The sequence below is a fragment of the Ctenopharyngodon idella genome, chromosome 21, assembly GCF_019924925.1.
Source record: "Ctenopharyngodon idella isolate HZGC_01 chromosome 21, HZGC01, whole genome shotgun sequence".
In the NCBI taxonomy this organism is placed as follows: domain Eukaryota; kingdom Metazoa; phylum Chordata; class Actinopteri; order Cypriniformes; family Xenocyprididae; genus Ctenopharyngodon; species Ctenopharyngodon idella.
This window is the reverse complement of record NC_067240.1, coordinates 2,083,351-2,105,799: the sequence shown is the minus strand read 5'-3', so window position 1 is coordinate 2,105,799 and position 22,449 is coordinate 2,083,351. Positions and strand designations below refer to the sequence as shown.

Below are 22,449 nucleotides of genomic sequence, written 5' to 3'. Positions count from 1 at the left end.
GAAACATCAGTTCACATTTCCAAACATTCATTTTGCCATTAATTGTAATAATCCATTGAGATTTTTGAATGCACAAGGAGTCTGACAAAAATGCTGTAAAGTGAGGATACTATCCTGCTGAAAGAGGCCACAGCCACCAGGGGATACCGTGTCCATGAAAGGGTGTACATGGTCTGCAACAATGCTTAGGTAGGTGGTACGTGTCAAAGTAACATCCACATGGATGGCAGGAACCAAGGTTTCCCAGCAGAACATTGCACAAAGCATCACACTGCCTCCGCCGGCTCGCCTTCTTCCCATACTGCATCCTGATGCCATGTGTTCCCCAGGTAAGCAACACTCACGCACCCGGCCATCCACGTGATGTAAAAGAAAACGTGATTCATCAGACCAGGCCACCTTCTTCCATTGCTCTGTGGTCCAGTTCTGATGCTCACGTGCCCACTGTTGGCTCTTTCGGCGGTGGACAGGGGTCAGCATGGGCACCCTGACTGATCTGCAGCTATGCAGCTCCATACTCAACAAACTGTGATGCACTGTGTATTCTGACACCTTTCTATCAGAACCAGCATTGACTTCTTGAGCAATTTGAGCTACAGTAGCTCGTCTGTTGGATCGGACCACACGGGCCAGCCTTCGCTCCCCACGTGCATCAATGAGCCTCGGCCGCCCATGACCCTGTCGCCGGTTCACCACTGTTCCTTCCTTGGACCACTTTTGATAGATACTGACCACTGCAGACCGGGAACACCCCACAAGAGCTGCAGATTTGGAGATGCTCTGACCCAGTCGTCTAGCCATCACAATTTGGCCCTTGTCAAAATCGCTCAAATCCTTACGCTTGCCCTTTTTTCCTGCTTCTAACACATTAACTTTGAGGACAAAATGTTCACTTGCTGCCTAATATATCCACCCACTAACAGGTGCCGTGATGAAGAGATGATCAGTGTTATTCACTTCACCTGTCAGTGCTCATAATGTTATGCCTTTATATTCCTCACATATATATATATATATATATATATATATAAATATATAATTTGTAATGTTTTTGAACCAAAAATAAACAAATTATCTATCTATATCTATCTATATATATATATATATATGAATGTATGTATATAATGTGCCTAGTCATGCTAGAGAGAGGAAATGTTCCCAGCAGAGAACATGTTTGCATAAGAGGATCATAAACACCTTCTCTTTATGAGGAAGATTAATGTCCTGTTTATGAGAAGGATGTTCAGCCCTTCTCAAACAATCACAAAGTCAAATATGAGCTTTATAATACAGCAGCTGCAGATGAACCTTTGAGGGAACAAGGAACAAGGAAACTGACCCCACAAACACTAACATGAAGCTGATCTTTCATAACAGTCTTCATAATAGCGCTGCTGCCAGAAAAAACCTCTTCCTGATTCCTTTATAGTGTCTCCCTCCTGTTTTCTTTTCACTTCCTGGTGAACTTTAGGAAAAATATTTGAGGAAACACTTCATTCTATTTATTGTCCTGTAGTTCTATTCAATTCTCTTATGTTTTGTTTAAGAATTTTATACATTGAGGTCCTTGTGTTAGTCGGATTGAATGCTGCTGTCGTTAAAACATGCAAAAACAGGATAAATGCATAGTAATATAATTAGTAACAAACATATTGTAAGACTGCAGAATAAAAGCATTCTTGACTTTTGGACCCCATTGTATGCCTTTCTAAGTAAAAGCAAAAATGATTGACTTCCTTTCTCCTGAGGGAAGCAGAAAGTGGGACACTGTAAACCTAATCATTAACAGAGTCAGAGAAGGAAGTGAATAAACAAACAAGTCAGCACGTGCTCCATTCCCGCACAAGATTTCCCTATAGATTCAGAATAAACTTTTATCAGTTAAAATCATAGGTGCACAAAACTACACAAAAAAACATACATGGGTCAATGGCGTGATGCTAATTTAGTTTATCCTGAAATAAATAAATAAATAAAAATCATACACATAGTGACTTGAATATAAGCTACACCTCTTCTGTTTCCAGTTTTAGTTTTCATTTTCCAAATAAAAATACTGGATGTAATACAAAAATGCTGCTTTGACGCTTCACCAAAGTAATAAAGTGATTAACAATACAGCATGTTCTTCTTCTTCTTCTTCTTCTTCTTCTTCTTGTGTGATTCGCTTCAAAGGCGTATTGCTGCCCTCCTCAGGTCATCTGATGAACTCCATCTTATATATTAAATCCTCTTATAAAGTCCGGTGTAAAGTAAAAAGTTTACAACAATCTTTGTGGTCTCAAAATCCTTATTTTCAAGAATTGATTTAAAAGATATAGATGGGAATCCAGACTCCAACAGCTCAGAAAACATGCGGATTCTTGCATCACTATGAATTACACACTCCATTACCACATGCTTCACAGATTCCAACTCTCCACACAAACATCTGCCATCTGTATGCTTGCCAACCATTGCCAGCCCATAATCCAGTGCACAATGTCCCAATCTTAATCTTGTGACTATCACACTATCCCTCCTCTCTAATCTTGTGAATGCTGTGTGCATTAATGTAGGTTGAATTGAAAAATAATGTCTGCCCTTATTCCCTTCCTCCCATTCTTTCTGCCATATTTGTGAATTTTTTTGCTCTTGCACTCAACTCTTCCATACATTACATTCAAATCAACTTCACTCTTGTGTGTAGCTTTTTTCCCCATCTCATCAGCCTCTTCATTCCCCTGAATCCCTTTATGTGCTGGAACCCACATAAAATCCACCGTGTTTCCCATTTTTATCACCCGATTCAATGCAACAAACTAAATCTGGTCTGGCCTCACTCCTCCTACCCTTTATTGCCATTAGTGCGGCAGTGAATCTGAACATAAAACATTTTTCCCAGGTCTTTCTCCCTCCACCCACCCAAGGGCCCAAGCATGTTGCATTTGAAAGTGAAAATAAAGTGCGCTGTAGCGCTGCTGCCATCTCGTGGTTGAAAGTGGCACCAACAAATTTTCGATTCTCTTTGTACAGATCTCTCATATAGCCTAAATTGTTTTATATAAATGAATATTTAATTTCCCCCCCTAGCATTTTAGAATATATATATTTCTAAAGATCTAATAAGCTTTCCTTTAGTTTACCACACGATGGCGCATCACACACAGGTTCAGTGTAACGTCCAAAATCGAAAGATGCGAAAATATATTTATATAAATACATTTTCAACAAGTTATAATTTTTGAACATACATGGCTCAATGGCATTTCGGACCCTAAAATTTAAAAATAAGCAATTAATACAGACAGTGACTTGAATGTACACTGCTTCTGTGATTAAATTTTCGTCGTAAAAATAAAAAAGCTGCTAACGATACATTAATACATTTCCGTATACATGTCTTAAACATGTTTACACCGCGTCGCATCACACGGTTCAGTGTAACGTCCAAATTGAAAGATATTTCATGCTCTCGTGCACACACGCTCGTGCATTAAAGTTTCAAAAATATATATATTCAATTTTAAGTGCTTCATTAGAATTATTGCTTTACTTAGAATATTACCAAAACATCAATACACATTCAAAAAGTGATATAAAAGAGGGTTAAAGCCCACTTCACATTCTAGCCCGTTAGATGGCGGAATGCACTGTCAATACAGCAGAAGACAGCGAAGAAGAAGAGTAACGCTAAACAGTTGAAAATGCTGGTGAATGTTCCCATCTTCAATTAATCCAGGAGAAACAACTGACTTCTACATGACATGTTAGAGGAGAATGAGAGCATGAGTGATTCAGAAGCCTGCAGAATGAAGAAAGATGATCCTGAGCAACAAACAGGTTGGTGTCTATATTGATTCTTCACTGATGATTGTTGAAGAACATTGAGGTCACAAACCTTAATGCATTTCAGCAGATTTGGTGGTTGTAGATAAATATAAATATGACATAATGCATATAAATAATAATAATGCTTAATATTTAACATTAAAATATAAAGTTACTATTAGATAGATAGATATTGGCTTGATCTCTATGTTTAGGCATGCATATAGAATAATCTTGTGTGATTTTTTTTTTTTTTTTTTTTTCAGATCTCAATGCATCAGTTTTCATCATCTTGGTTGTGAAGTGTCTGGACAATGTTTTAAATCACATTTTTCCCTTTTTAATTATATTGTGACTCTTTAATATGTGTTAACATGTCATTTCAGATCTGTTGGAAGTCATTGAATTGGAGGTTTCACCTAATCATTTCTTAACTGGAGAAAAATCTTCAAGCCGCCCACAGACCGAAAGTAATTTTTCGCAGAGAACAAGAGCCAAAACGTCTTTCCTCTGCCCTCACTGTGGAAAGAGATTCACGCGTAAAGGAGACTTCATTAGACACGAACGGATCCACACTGGAGAGAAGCCCTTCACGTGCCCTCAGTGTGGAAAGAGTTTCACATTAGCAGACGGACTCAAAAAGCATCTGCGCTCTCACTCTGGAGTCAGATCGTTTAAGTGTGATCAGTGTGGGAAGACATTTATTTTGCCATCACACCTGAAGAGACACATGATAATCCATGCAGATTTGAAGCCTTACTCGTGTTCTCTTTGTGGAAAGAGTTTTTCTCAGCTAGACTGTTTGAAAAAGCATCAGAAAACACACAGCGGTGCAAGACCTCACATGTGCTTCGAGTGCGGGAACGCCTTCCATTCAGCCGACACCTTGAAGCGACACCGGAGGATTCACACCGGAGAGAAACCGTACAAGTGCTCCGACTGCGGCAAGAGTTTCACTCAGTCGGGACACCTGAAACAACACGAGAGAGTTCATACGGGAGAGAAGCCGTACTACTGCTCGCTTTGTGGGAGGAGTTTCAGCACATCGAGGAATCTGCCGGCTCATATGAAAAAACATTGTCCAGACAATTATCAGATCAAGGAAGATGATGAAAACTGATGCAGTGAGATCTGAACAAATCACTCAAGCGTGCCTGTAAACTATTATTACAGCATGGATGAAAATATATCATCATATCAATAAGTAAATAAGATCGGTTTCGGTCATTTCTGCATTCCTGTAATTTGCAAAAAAAGGAATTTATATTACCTACAGAGGAAAAAGCACAAAGTCCCCCACTTTATGTTCAGCACCATTAGCAAGCATCATTTCCCCTTTTTAAAGTCACAATGAAGTCATAAGTGACAATTCTTAGTTTTAAGGAATATTGGAGTATTTATTATAATGATTTATCCACACACCTCATTATTTTTAAAACATTTTAATGAGATACTTTAATCAAAATAACTTCCCCTCCCTCTTGCAGCGACTTCTCTTCTCTGGTGATGAGGGCGTGGCAACCTGTCAATCACATGAGATCCACCAATAGCAAACCACAACCATCCAATCAATTCCCTATAGACAAAATCAAACATTTTTTCTTGTCTGCGAAGCTGTTTCACATGGATATACGTCACTATAGGGAAGAAAAGACAGTCGCAACTTCCATTTCTTGCTTGACTTTAAAAAATAATGCTGTTTCTGACATATGTAAAGGAGTGACATCTCTTAAAATACTAAAAGAAGTATTCCTACCATCAATATATATATTTTTTTGGTTATGTTATAGCAACACGTTTCTTTGCACAAAGTACAAACATATTGACTGTGAATAATTTGTTGTGTTGTGGTGATATTTGCCATTTAGGGTTAATATTAGTTTCAGATTTGCAGCTCTGTAATATTTATCTGTGTACAAATGGCACTCTTTCTAAAAACAGCCATGTAACTCAACAAATGTGCAAATAAACTATTTAAAAACAAAAATGCAGCAGATCTTTTCAGTTTATGTTTACAGTCAGCGCCCGTAGAAGCCTAGTTCTGAAACAGTCACGTGGTTTTCAGCTGACTAAAGCGTCGAACGTCATAGATCACGTGCTTATGGCTTCGAATCTTCGGCGTCGAACGTAAACAGTCTTTCGAATCATTTCAAACACGCCGCGTTTCGATTTCCGTTTGCCGAGTTCCACGGCGGACTCATTTCCGACAGCATGTCAACAAAGTGTGGACGCGGAGAAGCACAGCAGGGGCTTTTATGGCGCGTTTAAGACAGACTGCTGGAGAACATTCACATCCTTCCTACATGTGAGGAAGACGCGTTCAAAACATGAGGAATTAACTTTAGCTGAGTTCTGCACGACATACTGCTGTAAAGATGGAGTTTATTAAAGAGGAGAATGAAAACATGAGCGATTCAGAACCCTTCAGAATTAAAAAAGAAGAATCTGAGGAGCAAACATGTTGGTGTCTATTATTTGTTCTTCATCCATGACTGCTGAGGAATATTAAAGTCACAAAACTTCAGCAGATTTAGTGGCTGTAGGTACAAACATTCTTGAAGCTGTCAAATGTATACATATTTTAGTATTAGTATTATTATTCAGCAGTATAATGTAACAGTAGATAACATTATTAATATCTAACATTGTTTTTGTTATGCTATTATACTATTATATTATTTAAATCCAAATATTAATGATAATAATGATTATTATTATAAAACAACTTCCAGATTTTTGAAAATATACATTATATAATAGCTACTAAAACATTAACATAAAATTAAATATTTTAATGGCCCTCGTACCATTAAATATTATTATACATTTTATTATTATTATATAATTTTGACAGCTAATATTAATAATAATTGTATGTAACATTGTTACATAATTTGACAGCTTCCAGGTGTTTTTGTAAATAAATACATAATGTACTAGTAAATTATATATTATATACTTATATAATACCAAAAATTTAACATAAAATTAAAGACCTTCCTGCCATTAAATGTTATTGTGATATATTTTTTTATTGCTAATATTAATAATTAATAAGAATTGTATACATTATTATTATTTGACAGTTTCTAGTGTTTTTATGAATATATACATTATGCAGTTATATAATATTAAAAATATATCATAAAAATAAAAATTGTAATGGCCTTCCTGCCATTAAATTTCACCTTGAATTGGTTAATCGTTATTTCATTGTTTACATTTCACAATTGTTCCTCTTAATTGTTCCTCGTATCTTCATTTTAGACCTTATGGAACAGAATGAGTTGGAGGAGAAACACCATCAGCATCACTTCACAACTGGAGACAAATCAGGAGGCAAAAATTATTTCATCTGCCCGCAGTGCGGAAAGAGCTTCCCGCATAAAGGAGACCTTAATAAACACATACGAATCCACACCGGAGAGAGACCATTCACATGCATTCAGTGTGGAAAGAGCTTCACGCAAAAAGCAAACCTTAACAGACACCTGCGAGTTCACTCTGGAGAAAGACCCTTCACGTGCTCTCAGTGTGGACGCAGTTTCACATCAACAAACATCCTCAAAAACCATCTGCGTCGTCACACTGGAGTGAGCTCGTTCAGCTGCGATCAGTGCGATAAGAAGTTTATTTTGGCCAAACTACTGAAAAGACACTTGAAGATGCACGCAAACCAGAAGCCTCACTTATGTTCTTTTTGCGGGAAGAGTTTTTCACAACTGGAGTATTTCAAGGAGCACCAGAAGATGCATATTGGTGGAAGACCTCACAAGTGCTCTGAGTGCGGAAATTCTTTTAATACGGCCAACTCCTTGAGACGACACCAAAGGATTCATACTGGAGAGAAGCCGTACACGTGCTCGCATTGTGGAAAGGGTTTCATTCAGTCTGGACACCTGAGAGCGCATGAGAGATTGCACACGGGAGAGAAGCCGTACCAGTGCGCTTCATGTGAGAGGAGCTTCACACACTCGAGTAAACTACTGACTCATTTGCGAAAGCGTTGCCCAAAGTTGTCACTGAGCAAAGTTCATGCCTAGATCCTTCACTTTAAAGTTACTGTGAATGCTTATCATCCCATTGGTCAATCAAAAGCAACTTCAGGCTATAAAATCTCCATCTTTAAAGGGTTAATTCACCCAAAAATGAAAATTCTCTCATTAATTACTCACCCTCATGTCGTTCCACACCCGTAAGACCTTTGTTTATCTTCGGAACACAAATTAAGATATTTTTGATAAAGTCAGTGAGGCCTCCATTGACAGCAAGATAATTAACACTTTCAGATGCCCAGAAAGCTACTAAAAACATATTTAAAACAGTTCATCTGACCACAGTGGTTCAACCTTAATGTTGTGTAGCAAGGAGAATACATTTTGTGCGGCAAAAAAACAAAATAACGACTTTATTCAACAATATCCAGTGATGGACGATTTCAAATCACTGCTTCATGAAGGTTTACGAATCTTTTGTTTCGAATCAGTGGTTCGGAGCGTGTATCAAACTGGCGCACAAAAAGTATTCTCGTTGCTTCTTATGGGTGTGGAATGACATGAGGGTGAGTAATTAATGACAGAATTTTCGTTTTTGAGTGAACTAACCCTTTAACAGATTAATTTTGTAAGTCTATATGCTGAAAGCTGATGCATTGAGATCTGTAATCTTAATGTGACTTCTTTTGCACTTGAACCCGTTTCTTCTCACAGCATGTGAAAATGCAAGATGTGTTGTTGTTGCTGTACATGTTCATTTTTCTGTCATTTACAGATGTAAATATGGACACGATGCTTTTCCAAAGTTGTGAATTTACATCTAAAGTATGTAATATTGTGTAGACTTATATTTACCATGCATACAAGTTCAAGGTTTTTGGTTTAAAGCAAAAGTACATTTAAATGAATGCATTTGGCAGATGTTTTTATCCAAAGTGACTTTATTGCATTCAAGGTGCACATTTCATCATTTCATGCATTGCCTTCGAAGTGTTTATTTTAGGTGTTGACTGCTCACTGTTTGTTTAACTTTTTTACTTGCATGTTTAATTTCAATGATCTTGTGGTGTGACAAATACATTTTTAAAAGTGCAAATATTCAGTGTATTCTCTGAAATAACATGCCTTCATATACAGGCGTAATAATTCTACGTGATTAAAAAGTGTTTTAAATGGCATAAATTGTCACAGCAGGATAGAAATCACAAATTGTCTAATGCAAGGGTCTTCAACCGGGGGTCCGCAAATTAATGTTTGATCACAGTTATTTTTTGTTAAAAAAATTAAATACATCACAAAGTCAAATTTAAATATAAGCACTCTGAAATGAAAGCAAGAACACTAATATATAATAATATAATATTATTGGTGAAACAGATTTGTCAAACTCTATTGCATTTTTGAGTTTGCACTCTGGAGAAAGTAAATGTTCCTACTTTCCTACTACTGAGAAGTGTTACCAATCACAGACATGTTTGTTGCTGTCGATGCATTGGCCAATCACAGCACTGTTGCCAAGTCCGCAGTTTTCCCGCGGAATTGGGCTACTGACTGTTGCCGTGGGTTGTTTTTCATGTCCGTGGGTTGAATCGACCCAAAATAACGTGATATTTGGTCCCTGGAATGTGGATTTTACCAGGGGAGCCCCGCCAAAAACGCCAATTTTACCCCCCCCGGAACGCAATTTTTTACCGTGGGACCCACCTGAAATGCCATTGGGCTAGTTTTGAGAAGCAATTGAGCGGGTTTTGTTGTGAAAACCTGGCAACCCTGAATCAGAGGTGTTTAAGTTAAGAATCCAGTCACCAGCCGCTCAAAACTGCTTTTCACTACGCCCATAACGTATGATTGCAGACAAAACATATATGTTTGTATTGAACATTTATGGAGCAACAGATTTCGTGTGAAAATAAATCATAAAAGTGGTTTATTTTGTTAAAAAATCTTAAAAATGTATTAGGTGGCGAGGGGGACCTTTTACCAGACACATGGGGTAAAAAAGGCACACAGTATTACAAATACTTTAGATAAAATAACATTTTTAATAATGTGTAAGTTAATACTTGATCAAAACAATCACTTTAGCAGAGTTTGTACTATTTTCTGTTCATTTTGATAAATAAAATAATTCATTTTTGTTCAATAAATATACTGTCATTAAAATGTTTATATAAAAATATATTTTAAAAATACAGAAACGAAATGATCTTAAAAAGTAAAGATTCTGAAAGCATTGAAAGAGATCCCATAATATTTTACCATAGATTTACATTATGATATAATTAAAATGATTAATATAAATATAATGGTTTCATTATAAATATGGTATCTCTAAGGTGGATACCCAACTAAATATATGATATTTACCATCTAAATCTAACCATGTCATGTCAACAAATGGAGAAGTTAGTCAGCTGTTTATCATGTTAATTGTTGTGCCTTCAGCCCCAACAGCAGAGGCTGTATGGTATTAAAGTATGGTATTTGTACCCCAAAATACCATACTTGGACATATTCTTCCATTATTGAAAAACTAATTACCTTGAACAAAACTGAAAATCATTAAGAACACCTTTATCTCAAAATATATTCAATAATTTTAGTGATTCTTATTTTGCGACTTAAATCTGTTCAGCACAGAATCAACTTTGCGCTGCTGCCCATATTGCGTCAAGGATCAGGCAAATTTTCATGTGCATCTTGAAAAGCGGATGTTTTGGAAAGTGTTATGGCAAGTCTTTGTGCCATTAAGTGTTTTAAAATCAAAGGCGCCTTTAGCCCTGCTGTACCCTATAGCTACTAATCCATTGAATACAAGTTTTTCATGCTTCTAAGGGGAACGATGGCCAATTACACAGTGCAAAAGTTTTGGAAGTGACATATACATATAAATGCATGATTCACTCTCGATTAACAGTAATAACTAGCCCAGGACAAAAATATGGCATGTCAAAATATATACAATCAATGCAAATGCTGACTCATAGATTACTAAAATATATTCCTATCAATATATTTCTGAAATTCCATTTGAATTAGTTGTAAAAATAAAATGTCCTTACTTGTAAATGATCTTAAAGGTCTCACTGTACATTGCTATTCTTGTTATGGTGGAGCCATTGCTTACACATTACATCTGCACTTTACTACAGAACCCGCACTCATTTCAGTCAGTGAAGCCGCTCACACAGCCGTTCATGAGAGTTTAAATGCTGGGGAATATTCCCATCTCCCCACAGGAGAAGAAGAAGCAAGCTGGAGGAATTACTCCAGGAGAAACTACTGACTTGTAAAATGGAGATTAAGGAAGAACCCTGCAGAATAAAAGATGAAGATACAGAGGAACTAATAGGTTGGTGTTTTCCTTTATTCCCTTTAATGACTGATGAGGAACATTAAGATGAAAACTGACATATAAAATTTAAAACTAGATACTAGTTGACTGTTGTAGTACTGTAGGCTGTACTAGTAGAGTTGTAAAGTAGATTTTTGTTAAATACAAGCTCACTTATATTTCTGTTTGTTCTCATTTGGCTTTCTTTAATTTAATTTTGGGAATTTAATATGTTGATTTTAGACTCAATGGAAGTGAATGAAGACAAACACCACTGGTTTCAAAAACCTCAACATTTCACAAATGAAAATGGAAATGCTGCCATTTCACAGACTGAAGAGAATTGCACACAAAAACAAGATAAAAAAAAAACTAGACAAAGGACCTCTTGCCTGATCTGTGTGTGGAAATGTTTTCATGCGTAAAGAAAATTTAAATGTGCACATGAGAATTAACACTGGACAAAATCTGTTCTCGTGCACTAAGTGTGGAAAGAGTTTCACTATGAAAGGACACTTAAATGTGTACATGAGATCTCATACTGAAGAAGGACCTTTCTCCTGCTCTGAGTGTGGAAAGAGTTTCATAAATAAAAGAAACTTTAATTTTCACATGAGAATTCACACTGGAGAAAATCTGTTCTCGTGCACTAAGTGTGAAAAGAGTTTCACTCTGGAAGGACACTTAAATGTGCACATGAGATCTCATACTGAAGGACCTCTTACCTGCTCTGAGTGTGGAAAGAGTTTCATGCGTAAAAGAAACTTAAATCTGCACATGAAATCTCACACTGAAGAAAATATGTTCTCATGCACTCAGTGCAGAAAGATTTTCACATCCAAAATCATTCTCAAAAATCATTTGCGCATTCACTCCGAGGTGAAGTCTGTGATCAGTGTGATAAAACATTTGTTAAAACATTGTTTTATCAAATGTTCATTCTGCTGAGAAGCCCCACATGTGTTCTTTTTGTGGAAAAAGTTTTTCATTTCTGCAAAATTTACAACAGCATGAGCGTATTCATACTGGTGTGAGACCTTATTTGTGCTCTGACTGTAGGAAGACCTTTACTTTATCCTGCGACTTGACAAAACACCAGAGAATTCATACTGGAGAGAAACCGTACAAGTGCTCACACTGTGGAAAGAGTTTTACTCAGATAGGTCCCTTGAAATCTCATGAGAGAGTTCATACTGGAGGGAAATATTCATAAGAAAAAGCATTGCCAACTTAAAAAGAGACTGGCTGTTAAGAGGCGATGGCAGATGCATTATTATTAATGTCATAATCCATATCCAATTGCATTTTGTGTAATTTATGTTACATTAACAGAAAAAGAACAAAACGTTGTACTTACTGATTGAGTTAATCAACAAATTTTCTTCAGGCGACTGTAATCAAAGGCTTTCAATTGTAGCTGTGCATAGGAATGAATCAACTCTGCATTAGTAAATCAGTTTTAAACAAAAAAAAGTTCAGATTTTTTTTCAGTTTTCTTTCACAAATACACACAATAGAAAATCAAACTGGATATGAAAACTGTACTGTCTGTGGAGGTGAAAAAATACCTGTTTTTAAAATGGCCAATATAGATAAAAAAATAACGTAAGAACTTAATTACACAGTCTTTGTAAGTATGGTTAAAAAAAAAAAAAACAGCCACTAAAAACCTACAATAATTGTCCATCAATATGAATGTCAAGACATTTATAAGGGTTTTCCCAGTAACTTACTGGCAACACTGTGTTGTATTAGTATTTTAGTATTTCAGTGACTACTGAAATCAAGAGTATGCATCCCTGTGTACATCAAATGGGTTTTAATATTGTATTTGATGTTTTATCTAAATAGCAAATTGTTCTTTAAAACAAAGTGACTCCTATAACATTGTTTTGAATATAAAAATTAACATGAAGCGAAGGACGTGATGTTACATTATGAAAATCTGGAGCATTCAAGTTCCAGTAAAAATGACTGAATCATTTCTGCTTCATATTTTCCTTCATGAAATTATGACATTAGTTAATATTACAGATCTTCCTCTAGGTGGCGGCATTTGTTTTCATTTCAACCACCTACGTTTGTTGAAGCCATCTTGGGTTTGTAAAACTGAGCTTTGCTGTTTCAGACTCTGTGAGTACATTTATTTAGTCATTTTTTATAAGAAATCTACATCTGATCATTTAATCATGTACTGAGTTAGACCAGTGTCCGATTCCTGAACAAATGACTCTTAAGAGCCGGTTCATTTTAGTGAATCAAAAACAGTCTGCCATAGAGGCTACTGAAATATCTGACTCTGATAAACCTAACGAATTGAAACTGTACAAGAGTGAAACACGACTTTATTTTCTCTTCACGTCTTCACTCAGGTAGATTGCATGTTTTCTTGCGTGGCTGGAATTTAGGCTCATGAACAATAATCAAGTTGTCTGGATCAGCCCAAAACAAAAGAAACTGTACGCCATAGGTGCTTCATGATTATCAAATAATTACACTTTTACGTTCTGGTGACCAGAATTTTATACTTAAAATTAATAAAAATAATTCAACGTCGGTCACAAAATTTAAATTTCCCTCGAAATGTAGTTATTTTCACCAAGTCAGAGGGAATGCTCTTTATATGAAGTGATACAGCGCGCGCCTCCACATTTGCGCGCCCAATTGAAGAGAGCGCGCGCCGCAGAATAACCACTGACAGAGCAGGAACATTTTTTCTGAGGTGTGAGACGTTTTATTTCGAATAAAGTTGTGAAAATAATGACACGCATATAGCCTGACAACATAGCAGATACTGAACCAGCACAACTCCTTTTTCTTAATCAACTTCAACAGCAGTCCCCGTTCGGGGATGTTCAAAAAACGCTTAACGTGAAAAAGCTTAACTTGGCTTAATTTACTAAGACAGTGTTATTAACAAAGCAAACTTAGTAAACACTATAGGGCTGTGTATTGCCAAGAATCTCACGATACGATACGTATCACGATACAGGGGTTACGATACAACATATTATGATATATTGCGATACTGTAAGAAAAGCGATATATTGCGATATTTCTTGATTTTTTTTTAGAAAGAGGATCTAATTTTAGAAAAAACGGTCATAAAGAACACACCACCATGCATAAAACCTGAAAACAACTTTATTTTATTTAACCAATACAGCATCATTTGCATTTATATCACTAATCACTATTTTGTGCAATCTATTTAGGTTATTTAGGTGTATGTTTTAAAGGTTTACTGTATAGCAGTTTTTAATTTCTAAACTATTTAACAACTAGTACATAGTCCATTTCATGAATGTCTGTTTTATATTTAATACTGTAGCTGCTTGCTTTAAAGCAGTCTATTGCTATTTAAATAAACGTGCCTTGACTGAAGTGCTGAACAGAGCTGGTGCAAACATATCCACATCACTATGATCAGATGCTTTCTTTTTGCTGTCACCGCTGTCATTTTTGTTGTATTTATTTTGTTACTGAGAGGAAAGCGTGCAGTACATATCACATTCTGTCGAACGCCTCTCTCAGCAGCGCGGATGGCGTCGGGATATTAAGTGAGCTCTCAGATTCAATGCGTTTCCCGAGTTTTGGATGGCCTATTTTGCAAACAGCTGACTCTTGTCGATCTCCTTAGTGGTTTCTTTATAGTTGAAGCCAAAATGAGTCCACACTTCAGCTCTGTATACCGCGGGAGCGGAATAATTCTATCGTGTTGTGAGCTGGGTTTGCTAATGCTAACGCTAGCTATGCACCTTGCGCTCCGGCTCCGCGTCAGTTTACGCTCTGAGATAACGCTGACATCTAGGCTAGCGGTTGGGTTTTATACAGTGTGTGGTATAAGCCGAACAAACCCACGAATGTTGGATGTAAATAAATAATTAAATAAATATCGATACAGTGTTTTTGAGAATCGATACAGTATCGCTAAACATAATATTGCGATATTCACGTGTATCGATATTTTCTTACACCCCTAGTAAACACCATACTAATAGAGCATACTACGTACAGAAAAGCAGATGAGCCCAGAATATGAACGTTTAATTACACGTTAAGCGTTTTCCTCCCATAAAGAAAACTCTTAACGTGGCTTACTGTATAAAGACATGCCATTAAAAGATCAAACTTAGTAAACACTATACTAATAAAGCATACTATACAGAAAAATTGGTTTGTGCAGAATTTGATCTTTTAATAACACTTAGTATAGGCTACATTAAGCGCTTTCTTTATAATGGTTTTCTATGGGAGGAAAACGCTTAACGTGAAATTAAACGAATTGCGTTCATATTTTGGGCTTGTCTGCTTTGCTGTACATATGGTTCATTAGCATGGTGTTTACTGAGTTTGGTCTTTTAATATCACTGTCTTAGTACATTAAGCCATGTTAAGCGTTTTCTATGTGAGGAAAACGCTTAACGTGAAATTGGGCTCAACTGCTTTTCTGTACATAGTATACTTTATTATTATCATATTGACTGAGTTTGGTCTGTTAATATCACTGTCTTAGTACATTAAGCCACGTTAAGAATTTTAGAATGTCCCAAGAGTTCGTTTTTCTGAGGTTAGAAACTTAATACTTTACAATGAATAAGTTGTTTTTATAAAAAGTATTAAAATAAATTGTATTTTCAAATATCACTTGATCTTTGAAAAGGCGCTAAACGTTTTTATCATTATTATTATTATTAATATGTAGTACTGGTGGCGGTTGAGAGGCTGGAGGCATTTAGGCTGCTGAGGGTTAGTTCACCCAAAAATGAAATTCTGTCATTAATCACTCACCTTCATGTTGTTCCACACCCGTAAGACCTTCATTCATCTTCGGAACTCAAACTAAGATATTTTTGATAAAATCCGATGTCTCAGTGAGGCCTCCATAGCCAGCAAGATAATTAATACTTTCAGATGCGCAGAAAGCTACTAAAGACATATTTAAAACAGTTCATGTGACTACAGTGGTTCAAACTTAATGTTATGAAAAATACTTTTTGTGCGCCAAAAAAAACCAAAACAAAATAACAACTTTATTCAACAATGTCTAGTGATGGGCAATTTCAAAACATTGTTTCATGAAGCTTCAAAGTAGAGCCCTGCGCGGGACTGTTTTCTTAAACCCGCACCCGCACCATCCGTACTGTCCTGGTCAGACATTCCAGGACAGTAAACAAACAGTTTAACCATTAACAAACAGTTTAAGTAAATAAACCAAAGCACAATAAGAAATAGGCTAACTTTAACTTATTAAATAAATAAACACATAGGACTTATAAAATAGGCTAGATATACTTTAAACAAATTAAACACAAAACGAAATAAAATAAATAGAATGCCTCCAAAAAAAAAAAAATCTCAGATAGCAATAGCTTGCTTAACAGGCTATTGCAAAAAAGAAAAATAAATAAAAATAGCATGGCCTACTTAACAAACAAATGAATTTGATCACTGGGCCTTGCATTGCTTACTCCATATTACTATGAAGGAAAAGTATATTGCTGACTGACTGCGGTCCCAGACTTGTGCGTCCCACTCCCGCCCGCAGCAAAGGTAAAACCGCCCGCTCCCGCGAGATTTGCGTTGGGTCCCGCGGGAGCCCAAACCCAATGCAGCCCACTACTTCGAAGCTTTACGAATCTTTTGTTTTCAGAAGTTACGTGATTTCAGTAAACGAGGCTTCGTTATTTCAATGGTTCATTTGGTAGTTTGATACAGGCTCCGAACCACTGATTCGAAACAAAAGATTTGTAAAGCTTCGAAGCTTCATGAAGCAGTGTTTTGAAATCGCCCATCTAGATATTGTTGAATAAAGTTGTTGTTTTTGCCGCACAGAAAGTATTCTCGCCGCTTCATTCTCATCGCAACATTAAGGTTGAACCACTGTAGACACATGAAATGTTTTTAGTACCTTTCTCGGCATCTGAAAGCACCTTTCACTGAGCCATCGGATTTTATCAAAAATATCTTAATTTGTGTTCTAAAGATGAACGAAGGTCTTACGGGTGTGGAACGACATGAGGGTGAGTAATTAATGACAGAAATTTCATTTTTGGGTGAACTAACCCTTTAAAACATGCCACTCCGTTTCTCGTCACAAGTTACATCAAAAAACATTAATGAACTGCACTGAATTGGTCGGGTAACATCACCCACAGTCTATCTGAAGTAGTTTTGTTAATATGTATGCCTCTGTGTTATTTGTTGACTATAACTAATCATGAAATGTCTGCTAGCAGCGAATGCTTTCATTCATTTAAATGTTTAATATTATTTGTTAATGTAAATGTAAATGCTTTTTTTAGTATTTCTCATGTCACAATAAATAAGGTCACAAGTTATATTGTTGCAACGAATCCAGGAATTTAACTTTTTTTGTGACAATGCCACAATGAAAAAAAAATACCTGGATAATTCCAAATTGATCAACAGCATCTGCTAAATGAGTACATAGTGACCACAATTCACACCTTCACTAAAGCCATGCATAAGAAATGCTATATTGGTATATTCCCATCTTCCCACAGGTGAAGAAGCAAGGAGGAATTACTGCAGGAGAAACTACTGACATACTATTGTAAAGATGGAGTTTAAGGAAGAACCCTGCAGAATAAAAGATGAAGATACAGAGGAACTAATAGGTTGGTGTTTTCCTTCATTCTCTTTAATGACTGATGAGGAACATTAAGATGAAAACTGACATATAAAAATTTATTTAGAGTAAGATACTACCAGACTTGATAGTAAACTGGATTTTTGCTTAATCGAGGTTCACCTATATTTATTTTTCTCATTTGTCTTTCTTTAATTGAATTTTGGGAAGTGAAAGGAGACCAATGGCATCAGTTTCAAAAACCTTATTTCCTAAATGAAGATGGAAACGCAATCATTTCACAGACTGAAAAGAATTTCACACTGAAATGCACTCAAAAAACTGGAATCAAAGATTTTTTCACCTGCTCTGAGTGTGGAAAAAGTTACATGCATAAAAAAAACTTAAATGTGCACATGAGAATTCACACTGGAGAAAGACCATTCACATGTGCTCAGTGTGAAAAGAGTTTCATTCATAAAGGTCATTTAAATGTGCACATGAGAATTCACAGTGGAGAAAAGCTGTTCACATGCACCCGTTGTGAAAAAAGATTCTTTCACAAAAGAAGCTTAAATGTGCACATGAGGATTCACACTGGAGAAAAGCCGTTCACATGCTCTCAGTGTGGAAAGAGTTTCATTTACAAAGAAAGCTTAAATTTGCACATGAGAATTCACAATGGAGAAAAGCCGTTCACATGCAGTCAGTGTGGAAAGTGTTTCAATAACAAAGGAAACTTAAATGTGCACATTAGAATTCACACTGGAGAAAAACCGTTTACATGCTCTCAGTGTGGAAAGAGTTTCATTCACAAAGAAAGCTTAAATTTCCACCTGAGATCTCACACTGGAGAAAGGCCTTATACATGCTCTCAGTGCGGAAAGAGTTTCATTCAGAAGGGACACTTTAATGAACACATGAGAATTCACACTGGAGAGAAAACGTTCATATGCACTCAGTGTGGAAAGAGTTTCAATCACAAAGGAAACTTTAATGAGCACATGAGAATTCACACTGGTGAAAGACCATTTACATGCAATCAGTGCGGAAAGAGCTTTAAATTCAAAAGTGTTCTTAACAATCATCTGCGCTCTCACTAGAGAGTTGTTAAGCTGTGATCAGTGTGATAAAACATTTGTTGTGGCATCAGACTTTAAGAACAAACCTTCATGCTGCTGAAACTTTTGTTCTTTTTGTAGAAAGAATTTTTTACCACTGCATTCTTTAAAAAATGCACGATCTTATTCATACTGATGTGAGACTGTGGGAGGACCTTTATTTCATCTGGCGACTCGGAGAGTTCATACTGGAGAGAAACCTCACCAGTGCTCACACTGTGGAAAGAGTTTCACTCGGTCAGAATCCGTGAAAGATCACGAGAGAGCTCCTAGTACACCAGTACTCTTCACGTGGGAGGAGCCAATCATCTAATCTACAGTTTCATGAGAAAAGGTTGTCTAGAAAGCAATGTTCATGTTCAGGTTCTTCACTTTCAAGTAAATATCTTGATATAATTCTAATAGAGCAAAAGATGGAATTTATTGCAACATATCAGCATCATCAAAGAGAGACATTTGTTAAATTTAGTAATAAATATTGGTTGTATGTTCAACTCAGGAAGGTCAAAATGCCCAAATTTAGTATGAACACTTTTGTTCATATTGGGGAGTAAATATAGTAAAACTTTGTGTAAAAATAATTGTGTACAAATTTACTTTGTTATTCTGGTGAAGCACTGTTGTTGTTGTTATTATTATTGTCATTTGTTTTATTTATAGCAACTTACATTGTGTTACATCAAAATTGTTACAACAAGAAAAAAAGAAACTTGTATATTTTGAATCGCTTAAAGATAGTTCACCCAAAAATGAAAATGTTGTCATTAATTACTCACCTAAAATCCTTAAGTCTTTAGTTCATCTTATGAACACAAATTAAGCTCTTTTTAATGAAATGGATTGACCTCAGTTTTCTGAAGCGATGGGAGTGTTTTGTTTGTGATTTACTGCCGTTGTTTGAATAATATGTAATCATGTAATCAATAAAAAGCTCTCTGTAGTATTTTACAACGTAATATAATCTAATTACAAGTACTTCAATTTTGGAATCGGATTATGTAATCCAGATTACATGCAATCAGTTACTACCCCAGCACTGCATTTGAAAAATAGCAAGGATTTTTGAATACTTTTTCACAAAATGTACATGAATTAAGAACTGTAACTGATTTTATAACAAGTAAATCACCCCATTATACAAACATAATTCTCTTGACATGACTCCAGTGCAGTAGATGGCAGACTGTTCATTTATAATGAACTGTTGTGTGCAGTAGCCTGGGGGAGGTAGTGACGATAGGAGAAATGTAGCTTTCAAAATAAAAGGTAAAAACACTCAAACTGCTGTTAGAAATAGTGTAAATGCAACAAGAGCTCAGCCCACATGTGTAATGACACCTTTACCAAACAATTGCACGTTATCATAAAAGCATAATAAATTACATTTACTAATATTAATGATCAATTAATGAAGTGTATAATTTGTGTCCTCATCACTAGTTGTAGTTATACAAGTTAGTGGTCTGATTACAGCATTCAACCCTCATCAATATTCTTTCAACTTCTCTCTGAACTGAATTGAAGAACTGATAGTTTAACAGTGCTGGAAATATAGAAACAATAACACCACTTTTGAGAGGATAAAATACTAAGATGCGTTAAAGAAATAACCGTAAGTTGGCAAACACAGCAGCCATTTGATGCTCATCTTTATTTACAGTCTGGATGACGTTCTCCCAAATCTCCCAACATCTTTAATTTAATCAGTCTATGATAAATCATATCTCATGTAATAGATAATTTCATTATAGCTATAAGTAATTTAGTATTTTTCTGAAGAACAGTGGGCAACACACAGTATCAAATCTGAAACATCTGTGAAATTGATTATTCAAGGCAGTACTAAATGTAAATTACAAAACAAAATCTTTAATTCCACTTTATTTTTTTAAGTGATTAACTTTTTGTTGATTCTGGAAGGACTATTTACACATACGATCTCAACGGTAGAAGCTAAAGACAAAAGCTCATGGAATTGTTTCTAAATGACTATTGAAACAAAACACTTAAAGACACCCTGTGGTGAAAATCAAGTTTTTAATGTTTATATGTCTATGTGGTGTTTTTAATATGCTTTCAGACAAACCATGTGCATCTGTTGATATGAAAAATCATGTACTTTTAGCAATATAGCGGGTGAATTATGTATATGATGTATATTATGATGTTATGATGAACTATATGCCTTTCTCCACTGATGTTCCAAGTTGTTCAAAGCGTTTCTAAAGATTGATTTTGAGAACATGGTTTGTGTAACATTAGCAACACATTATTAGCTGTTTGACAATGCAGTCAAGCAAAAGGCTAATCATATTAATTACCATTATATGTCTGACATTGTAAAGAGTGATACCTTTGTGCAGCGTTTACCTCAGTAATTTGAGTAAAAGTTGACCACGTGGGTCTCTGGGCTAGTGTGATTGAATGAAGGCAGAGATTAATTTGCATATTCATAGCCCTGCTTATACTGCATGAAGCAAGGGTGTAGAGTTACATTCAAGCTATATAAGGCTTTTTTTTTTTTACAAGGATAAAATTAAACTGGGGGACTTTAAAGATGGATAATTGAGAGTGATTGTAAGTGGGATGAGCATTGCTAAATGAGAACCACAATTCACACCGCTCCCACAGCCGTTCATGAGAGATTAAATGCTGGGGAATATTCCCATTTTAAGGTGTTTGGGAGACCTTATATGTGCTCTGACTGTGGGAAGACCTTTACTTTGTCCTGCGACTTGAAAAAACACCAGAGAATTCATACTGGAGAGAAACCGTACAAGTGCTCACACTGTGGAAAGAGTTTTGCTCAGATAGGTGCCTTGAAATCTCATGAGAGAGTTCATACTGGAGGGAAATCTAAACAAAATATTAGAAAAAGAAAAGAAAAAAAGAAAAAAGCATTGCCTCACTTTCAAGCAATTAGTTTGATATTCTTCCAAAGCTAAAGATGGTTTTCTTGCAGAACTTTTTATTTTTATTTTTTTAAATAACATTTATGAGGATTAGTTAAGATTGTTTGTTCAACATTGGAAATTGTGGGGAGGTCAAAATGCCACAAAATTTAGTGGGATTGCTTTTGTTTATGTTGGGGAGTAAGTATAGTAAAACTAACTGAATGACATCAGTCAGTCTATTATCTAACAAATTCAGTTTATTTGCTTAAAGTTAGTATGGCTTTCAAGAGGTGATTTATTATTATTATAATTATATAATGTCATTACATATATATCCACTCACATCTTGTGTAATTTATTACATAAACAGAAAAAAAGGAACAAAACATGCTGATTGGTATTTCCAGGCAACAAAGGGTTCCAATTGTCTATGCATTGTAATGTATCAACTCTGCATTAATAAATCACTGTTTTAAACTGAAAAGTTTTTTTTATTTTCCAGTTTCTTCTTAAAATATCAACTTTCACAAATGTACAAAATAGGAAATTAACCTGGGTATTTAAACTGTACTGTGTCTGTGGATGGGCGATTTCAAAACACTGCTTCATGAAGCTTCAAAGCTTTACGAAACTTTTGTTTCGAATCAGTGGTTCAGAGCGTGTATCAAACTACCAAAGACACGTGATTTCAGTAAACAAGGCT

General features: G+C 35.8%; 3 protein-coding genes across 8 annotated transcripts; all 3 read left to right on the top strand.

Annotated features, from left to right (window-relative positions):
- Positions 1–3,548: 3,548 nt before the first annotated feature.
- Positions 3,549–5,797, top strand: si:ch211-241b2.4 (C2H2-type zinc finger protein). Of its 2 annotated transcripts, XR_007927092.1 has the most exons (3): positions 3,549–3,822; positions 4,197–5,014; positions 5,298–5,797. XR_007927092.1 is itself a non-coding variant. In XM_051877280.1 (2 exons), the coding sequence occupies exons 1-2, from the start codon at positions 3,747–3,749 to the stop codon at positions 4,928–4,930; spliced, it is 810 nt and encodes a 269-aa protein (XP_051733240.1). In that variant the 5' UTR covers positions 3,550–3,746; the 3' UTR covers positions 4,931–5,797. The 2 variants fall into 2 exon arrangements, 1 of the variants encoding a protein (XP_051733240.1); XM_051877280.1 differs by having other exon boundaries at positions 3,550–3,822; positions 4,197–5,797.
- Positions 5,798–5,920: 123 nt separating this feature from the next.
- Positions 5,921–8,956, top strand: LOC127503446 (gastrula zinc finger protein XlCGF7.1-like). 4 transcript variants are annotated; one of them, XM_051877279.1, is made up of 2 exons: positions 5,921–6,115; positions 7,078–8,956. In XM_051877279.1, the coding sequence occupies exon 2, from the start codon at positions 7,083–7,085 to the stop codon at positions 7,851–7,853; it is 771 nt and encodes a 256-aa protein (XP_051733239.1). In that variant the 5' UTR covers positions 5,921–6,115; positions 7,078–7,082; the 3' UTR covers positions 7,854–8,956. The 4 variants fall into 4 exon arrangements, with proteins under 4 accessions (XP_051733239.1, XP_051733236.1, XP_051733238.1 ...); XM_051877276.1 differs by having other exon boundaries at positions 5,921–6,270; XM_051877278.1 differs by having other exon boundaries at positions 5,921–6,320.
- A 2,128-nt stretch (positions 8,957–11,084) lies between these two features.
- On the top strand, positions 11,085–21,641 carry LOC127503444 (gastrula zinc finger protein XlCGF8.2DB-like). Of its 2 annotated transcripts, XM_051877273.1 has the most exons (3): positions 13,187–13,272; positions 17,667–17,780; positions 17,963–21,641. In XM_051877273.1, exons 2-3 carry the CDS (start codon positions 17,723–17,725, stop codon positions 18,832–18,834), a joined length of 930 nt encoding a protein of 309 aa, XP_051733233.1. In that variant the 5' UTR covers positions 13,187–13,272; positions 17,667–17,722; the 3' UTR covers positions 18,835–21,641. The 2 variants fall into 2 exon arrangements, with proteins under 2 accessions (XP_051733234.1, XP_051733233.1); XM_051877274.1 differs by lacking the exons at positions 13,187–13,272; positions 17,667–17,780 and adding an exon at positions 11,085–11,157.
- The last annotated feature ends 808 nt before the right edge of the window (positions 21,642–22,449 follow it).